Source organism: Mandrillus leucophaeus, unplaced genomic scaffold (assembly GCF_000951045.1).
Source record: "Mandrillus leucophaeus isolate KB7577 unplaced genomic scaffold, Mleu.le_1.0 Scaffold97, whole genome shotgun sequence".
Taxonomy (NCBI): domain Eukaryota; kingdom Metazoa; phylum Chordata; class Mammalia; order Primates; family Cercopithecidae; genus Mandrillus; species Mandrillus leucophaeus.
In genome coordinates this window covers 4,785,383-4,792,959 of record NW_012110585.1, presented here as the reverse complement: position 1 = coordinate 4,792,959, position 7,577 = coordinate 4,785,383, and the positions used below count along the sequence as shown (strand labels likewise).

Sequence of the window (7,577 nt, the reverse complement as noted above, 5' to 3'; positions counted from 1 at the left end):
GGGTAAATTTGGCTGAATGAAAAACCACCTGCACAGTGCCCCTAGTTCTACATTCTGCCACAGGCCAGGAGAATGTCATGTCAGCAGGGCACTGCTCCACAGACTGGCTTAGGAACCTCAGGAGTCATAGCCTAAGGGATTTACTTTTAGATCCTGAAAAGTTCATAGTAAATACAAATACTGCCAGGCATGGTGGCTCACGCCTGTAATCCCAGCACTTTGGGAGGCCAAGGCGGGTCAGGAGATCGAGACCATCATGGCTAACATGGTGAAACTCCGTCTCTACTGAAAAATACAAAAAACTAGCTGGGCGTGGTGGCAGGCACCTGTAGTCCCAGCTTCTTGGGAGGCTGAGGCAGGAGAATGGTGTGAACCCAGGAACCAGAGCTTGCAGTGAGCTGAGATCGCGCCACAGCACTCCAGCCTGGGTGACAGAGCAAGACTCTGTCTCCAAAAAAAATAAATAAATAAAAAGCAAATACAAATACTTTCCAGCTTTATATAGTCACCTGAGTTTCCACTTAGTCATACCTGATATCAAGTGTGGTAATTAAGTGCACACATAACAGAAAGGGATGATCTCTAGAAAAGTTGTAGTAACTCCTTTACTGGGTAGAAGCAACTCAGATAAAATCTGAGTTGTTATAAAACTCAAGTTTACATTTCTGGGGATGAGACCTGAAGTAACCTCTTCGAAAGGGTTTTCAGCAGTTATTTCATCAATAAGAATGACAGAATTTTGGAGAAACATGTGGCTATTGGCCATTCTCTCAGTTGCATAAGTGACCCTCTGCAGTAAGGCCTCATTCATAAGTCTGGGCAGTTTTTACCTAACAACACAGCCAATTTTCATCAAACCTTCAAGACCAGTTTTTTCCCCAAGCTTAACAGCATACTCAAATACTTTCTCACACATGAATTTTCTACCACACAAAATTTTCCTGCCATGGTTTATCTTAAGTAGGAAGAAGGAAGCCAACAAGTGCAGCCACTTTCTGAAAATTTTGATGTGCTTAGAAAATAGTTCCTGTCAGTCACTCCTTGGACTGGCCTGGCCAGATGCTCAGCAGATGGCAGACACCTGTAGCACGGCTTCCTTCACTGACTGTGAAGAAGAAAAGATACAGTGTTGCAGCTACACACTGCCAGCAACACAGTTTACATTACCTTGTTCAAACTTGAAATCGATGTAAGAATACTGGTTCATTTCTTTTCTCTTCTTCCTTTTTCCACCGGTTTCTGGTGATAGCTCCAGACATTTTTTCATGGCATCAGAAAAGGCCTAAAAATTGAGAAAGCGAGAGGTTACTTCTGTAAATGGAAAGTAAGAATACACAAGACAGGCAATCCCCAAATGCCATTTTAACACATCTTCAGCTTTCTTCCCAGCACGGCTAACAATAGGTAGTGGCGGCTGGGTGCGGTGGCTCATGCCTGTAATCCCAAAACTTTGGGAGGCCAAGGCGGGTGGATGCTTTGAGGTCAGGAGTTCAAGACCAGCCTGGCCAACATGGTGAAACTCCATTTGTACTAAAAATACAAAAATTAGCTGGGTATGGTGGTGCACGCCTGTAATCCCAGCTACTCAGAAGGCTGAGGCAGGAGAATGGCTTGAACCGGGGAGGCGGAGATTGCAGTGAGCCAAGACTGCACCACTGCAATCCAGCCTGGGTGAAAGAGTGAGACTATGTCTCAAAACAAAAACAAAAACAAAAACAAAAAAAAAAAAAGAATAGGCAGTGGTAAATAGGCAGAATTTATTTTCATTTTCTCTGACTTTCATAAACTGGTACAGTGGTGGAAGCAAAACACTTAATGACAGATTAAAGAGTAACTAGGGAAAAGAAAAACTGTTGGCAGGGTGCAGCGGCTCACACCTGTAATCCTAGCACTGTGGGAGGCTGAGGGGGATGGATCGCTTGAGCTTAGGAGTTCAAGGCTAGCCTGGGCAACATGGGAACACCCCATCTCTACTAAAAATACAAAAAGACAGCTGGGAGTGGTGGTCCACAGCTGTGGTCCCAGGTACTCAGAGGCTAAGGTAGGACAATCACTTGAGCCTGAGAGGCAGGGTTGCAGTGAGCCATGATTGTGCCACTGCACTCCATCCTAGGTAACACAGGAGACCCTGTCTCAAATAAAACAAAACTGTCCAAGCTCTCCTTGAATAAGTACAGGTTAAATCACACAATGGGCTGGTGAGTTCCATTCTGTAGGTAAATCTTCCACGTTGTTTCTCTGGTTAATGCTCGTCTTTACTCTCCCCTAACCTGCTTCCCCCACGCTCTTCTCTGCGTGTACCTATATCCACCCCACCCTTGGACAGGATGCTGAAGTATAAAATCCTTCCACTGGTGAGGATCCCTTTTCTTTCCTACCTTCAGCTTCTCCCTCTTAGATTTTGCTTATCAGGATTTAAATGCATTCAAGTCAGGGAGGCTCACGCCCAGGGTGGCTCATGCTTGTAATCCCATCACTTTGGGAGGCTGAAGCAGATGGATCATCTGAGGTCAGGAGTTTGAGACCAGCCTGGACAACATGGCAAAACCCTGTCTCTACTAAAAATACAAAAAAATTAGCTGGATGTTGTGGCATGCGCCTGTAATCCCAGCTACTTGGGAGGCTGAGGCAGGAGAATCGGTGAACCTGGTAAGCGGAGGTTGCATGAGCTGAGATCGTATCATTGCACTCCAGCCTAGGCAACAGAGCGTGATTCTGTCTGGGGAAAAAAAAAAAAAAAGGGCTCAAGTCTTTGCCATCCTAAAAAAGGGACACAGAAGGGGTACCTGATTTGAACAGGAAGGAGGGGTGTATGAGGTAGGGCCATTCTGCCTGGAAGAGAAGAAGGAAGAGTGGGAACCTTTCAGGAAGACCGGGTGGGACTCCTGAGTGTGGCAGGGGGTAGGAGGCCCTGGGGCTCATGTCCTGTGGCTACGCTGTTAGGATGCAGGGCAGGCTGGGGTCCAAGCCTGGGCGGCATGAGAAGGGGGGTGGCTATGATGGCAATGTTTGTCTGAAACTCCTGCTGAAACTTAATCCCCAGTGTGGCAGTGTTGAGAAGGTGATCTCATCTCTCTTTCAATGCCAGCCCCTCTTTCTTCTTCCCCTCTTTGTAGAGAAACTTATCAAAGGAGCTGTTTATCTTCTGTTTCACCACCTCACCCTTATGACCACAAGCTTTCCAGCTGTCTCTAATCTGGCATCTACCCTGCCTTTGCACTTACTAATCTATGCTTATTATTGAGTGGCCAAGTCTACAAGTCTACCATCTGCATTTTAGTCCTCATCTTGCACAATCTCTTAGCAGTATTTAATAACAGGCTGGGCATGGTGGCATCCCAGTGCTTTAGGAGGTTGAGGCGGGAGGACAGCCTGAGGTCAGGAGTTCAAGACCATCCTGTACAATCTAGCAAGACCCCATTTCTACAAAAAACAAAATAAAAAGATCATCCAGGTGTGGTGGTATGCACCTACAGTCCTAGCTACATGGGAAGCTGAGGCAGGAGGATGGCTTGAGCCCAGAAGGTCAAGGTTGCAATAAGCCATGATTGTGCCACTGTACTCCAGCCCGGGTAACAGAGAGAGACCCTGTTACTAAACAAGAATAACAATGATGATGATGATGATAATACAGACTGCTCCAGTCTCACAACTTCCTCCTTCCTGTCTGCCTGCCTCCTCCGCTTGCTCTTCACATGTCACCAGTCCTCTCTTCTCACCTGATATCTCTGGGTACCTCATCCTGGCTGGTGAGATTTTCCATATGCTAATGACTCTCAAAGTCCTATCACCATAAAACCCAAGGAGACACACACACACACACACACACACACACACAGAAACCTAAAAACTTTTCTACAGTCTGTATTTTCCAAACTTTTTAGTCCATTCAACCTTCCAGTGAATTATTTTTACTTAGATGTCTCACAGGCCCTTTTCAGCACACTGGCAACCAGTGTTTCCCAGACTGAATTCATGATTATTTCCCTCCAAAGCAGATGTTTATACTAGTTCTCACCCCAACAAATGATACCAACATCTTCCACCAAACTCCTACTTGGGTCTGTGATTAAATGTTCCTTGCTCAGGGAGGCCCTTCTGGAGACCCTTGGTCTACCTTAGGTTGCCTCCTATTTTACCCTTTCAAAGCCCCTCTATTTTTCTTTCAGTCTTTTTTTGGCCGGGCACGGTGGCTCATGCCAGTAATCCCAGCACTTTGGGACGCTGAGGCAGGCGTATCATCTGAGGTTAGGAGTTGCTGACCAGCCTGGCCAACATGGTGAAACCCTATCTTTACTAAAAATACAAAACTCAGCCAGGTGTGGTGGTGAGCATCTGTAGTCCCAGCTACTCAGGAGGCTGACGCAGGAGAATCGCTTGAACTGGGGAGGCAGAGGCTGCAGTGAGCCAAGATCGCGCCATTGCACTCCAGCCTGGGTGACAGAGCGAGACTGCATCTCAAAAAAAAAAAAAGGTGGAAGGGGCTTGGCCTACCTCAGCATGAGCCACAGTCCTCGGCTTGGTTCTTCCCTTCCTACAGGTAAAACCCAATGAGTATTTTAACCACTACGATAATTCCACGTTTGTCCTTTGGACAAAAGAAACATTACAGTGTTTGCTGAGAATCACAAGAACTTCAGTAGAATAGAATTTAATGGCAGTAAGAGCGACCAAGAGGAGTAAGCCAAGGTCTCTGCTAGTGCATGCACTTCTGTTCTGGCCACAGCTACAAAGCGGGCACCGTGTGCTGTCCTTCATGGAAGATGTCTGTGTTACCTACCACGAACCAGCACCCTTCTCACCCTTAACAAAGGCCTTTAAGTGCTATCTATTTTAGGATCCTGGGGGGAAAATGCTAGGAGCTGTCAGTAGCTGCCCATTCTTGTTCCCGGACTCTTTACAGACCTTACGTCCTATCACTGATAACTGAGCCATCTGGGGGATGGATGGTCGTGTGACCTATCCGAAGTCGGAAAGCAAATCAGGAAGGAGCAGGATTAGAACGCATCTTTCATACTCCTGCGTTCCACAGTAGAATGTATTACCCTCCATGTTTTTATGGTCAAACTAGAGCTTCTCTGCTTCTCATCTATCTATTATTTCTTTTCATTTAGCCCTTCATGACCAGCAAATACCTATTTATCTTCACTCTAATTCCTTAGCAATCATAAACCATCCCAATTTCCACAAGCTGGACTGTTCATTCTGTTCTCATGGGAAGATGTAGCCAAGAGGTGTGACCCCAAGAGGAAGACCAAGTAGAGCACCTTTCGGGTGATTGCATAGTGTCCTTTGAGCTCGTGCAGGGCCCACTTGATGTCCTGACTACTGAGCATTTTGAAGTCTGCCATGAGGAGGTCAGCAGCTTGGATGAAGCAGCGCTGGTCAAGAGGAGTCAATTTAGAATAGTCAAAAAAGTCTATTTTAGGCAACTGAAACGAGAGAGAAGCATAAAATCAGAGGCCAGGCAGTACATTTCCCATGTAAGTGAAATCATTTTAAGAATTACATGTGTAGAAAAGAATAACATTTGTTCTAATTACTCTATAAGGAAGTTACCAGCCCTATAAGAGAGATGAGAAAATGGTGGCTCAGAGAGGTTAAACGAACCTGTCTGGAGCCGACAGACTAGTTTTACTAGTTATAACTAGTAAAGAAGTATAGTTGGGGATTTAAACCAATATTTCAGCCATCTTCCTTCCATAACATATTTACAAACAACTATTTTTTTCTATTATAGAATATGTAAGAGATATAATCAAAGAATCTATGGGGAGTTGGAAGATCAAGCAACAGATCTTAATAAAGTTAGTTCTCAACCATACTTTACCATATAATACACTAAATGCCAGTTTGGATCACAAATAATGACGATGATTAAAGTTTTTAAAAACCAAACTCTTTACATCTTGATATGAGATCTGGTTAAACAGATGTATAGTATACACTGTATACAAATCTCACATTAAAAGAAAAAAGATATTCAACTCTAGGTAACGATCTGCATGCTGACGTATTTACAGGGAAGTGTACTGATGTTTTTGCAATTTACTTTGAAATGCATTATAATGAAATGAAACATAACAAAGATGTGCTGCTGGACAGACAAAGGACATATGTATGATAAAGAGGACAGAGTAAACTGTTAACTTTCTAGTAGCACCAGTGGTAGGGATATAGGTGATCGACGTAAAATATTTCAACTTTTCTGTAGGTTTGAAAATTTTCATAATAAAATGTTAGTGTCCTGGCCAATTCTTGGAATTTGCTTTGCAGGATTAAAGATATGGAGGATTCGTTTAATTCTTTGTGGGAAAAGGAAGATAAGAATTACAAGGAAAGATAGAAGTTAAAGACAGAATTCAAAGTGGCTCAGAATGGGAGATCGCACTGAAGTATAGACCTATTCTGAAATCCTATGTCCCTCTGCTAGTCTTTAAAAACTTGTCCCAACAAAGCACTTTCTTCCCATACAGATAACAACAACAACAACAACAACAACAAACCAGGGCATTTCCAGGTAGCGACTGCAAAACAAGAACACGACACTTGCCTTTGTCTCATCCTGGCTGGCCAGCAGACTGCTACTGGGATTTATGATGATTCTATCTTCTCTCTTTGGATAATCTGGGATTTCCAGAAGAAAATTACAAAGTCCGCAAAAACAAATGATGTTACTTTCATACTGCTTCCAAATCCCACACCTGCCCATTGCTTCAAATGCAATGTTTGAAGAATATAGTCCTTAATCACACATTACAACTGGCCTATCAAGAAATTAAGATGTGTGCAGCCCAGAAAAACTAAACAGATAAATAAACAAACAAGTGCATTGAATTCCTATCTTTGTGGAAGAGAAAAAATTTAAAAAGCAATGAACATACTGATTAAGGCAAACTCCTCTGAAGTTTATGTATCAGTTAGGTGTTAATGTAATGAAGTCACTGAAACTATTATTGGTTAAACTTCAAAATTGGAAAATTTGTAAGAAAAGTAGCTATTCTTTGTCAAGAAAACTATGAACAAGTAAGAAGTGGAAAACTATTCACATTTACAGTAAAAAACAGTCTGCTAAGAAATGAAATAAATAAATGAAATATAAAAGATCTTCTGTTAATTCATTAATACTTTTTATACCCCTCTGGTAACATAAATCTCTACAGTAATATAAAGCTGTATGAGCCACTGAGTTATACTCGGTTTATTTAGCTAGCTGTTAAGCTAGACTGATGAATAGACCATGTTTTCCTACGAACAGACACTCTTCACACCAAACCCATTAGCTTTGTCTATTATCATCATGAAATACTTCCAAAGTAAGGATATATAGAGTGAGATAACACACACTGACGTATCACCACCCAGACCCAACAAATGTTAACTATTCAGGCTCTTCACAGTCAAATCAGACAACCACCTTGGAATGACTGCACAGTAGTGAAGACAGAGTGAGTGGGGTACAGCTCTAGCCACATTCAGTAGCAAGGAAGTTCCTTTGCTCAGAGGTTAATGGGGACTTCCCCTTTTCTCTGTTCTTTCTCTTGCTCCAGTAGATTCCTAGGATGAACCCCTAGGTG

The 7,577-nt window shown here is 43.2% G+C and overlaps 1 protein-coding gene across 1 annotated transcript; it reads right to left on the bottom strand.

Annotated features, from left to right (window-relative positions):
* Positions 1-940: 940 nt before the first annotated feature.
* LOC105532592 (E3 ubiquitin-protein ligase RNF216-like) lies at positions 941-6,651 on the bottom strand. The gene is made up of 3 exons (XM_011970766.1): positions 6,554-6,651; positions 5,268-5,432; positions 941-1,282 (listed from the first exon to the last, which is right to left on the bottom strand). The coding sequence occupies exons 2-3, from the start codon at positions 5,349-5,351 to the stop codon at positions 1,136-1,138; spliced, it is 231 nt and encodes a 76-aa protein (XP_011826156.1). The 5' UTR covers positions 5,352-5,432; positions 6,554-6,651; the 3' UTR covers positions 941-1,135.
* Between the last annotated feature and the right edge of the window lie 926 nt (positions 6,652-7,577).

Bases quoted from the DNA above. Each gene is read 5' to 3' on its own strand.
- LOC105532592 (XM_011970766.1), bottom strand. From the start codon at position 5,351: ATGGCAGACTTCAAAATGCTCAGTAGTCAGGACATCAAGTGGGCCCTG. The intron at 1,283-5,267 runs GTGCTCTACTTG...CTCAATTTTTAG, and splicing joins ACTATGCAATCACCCGAAAG to GCCTTTTCTGATGCCATGAA.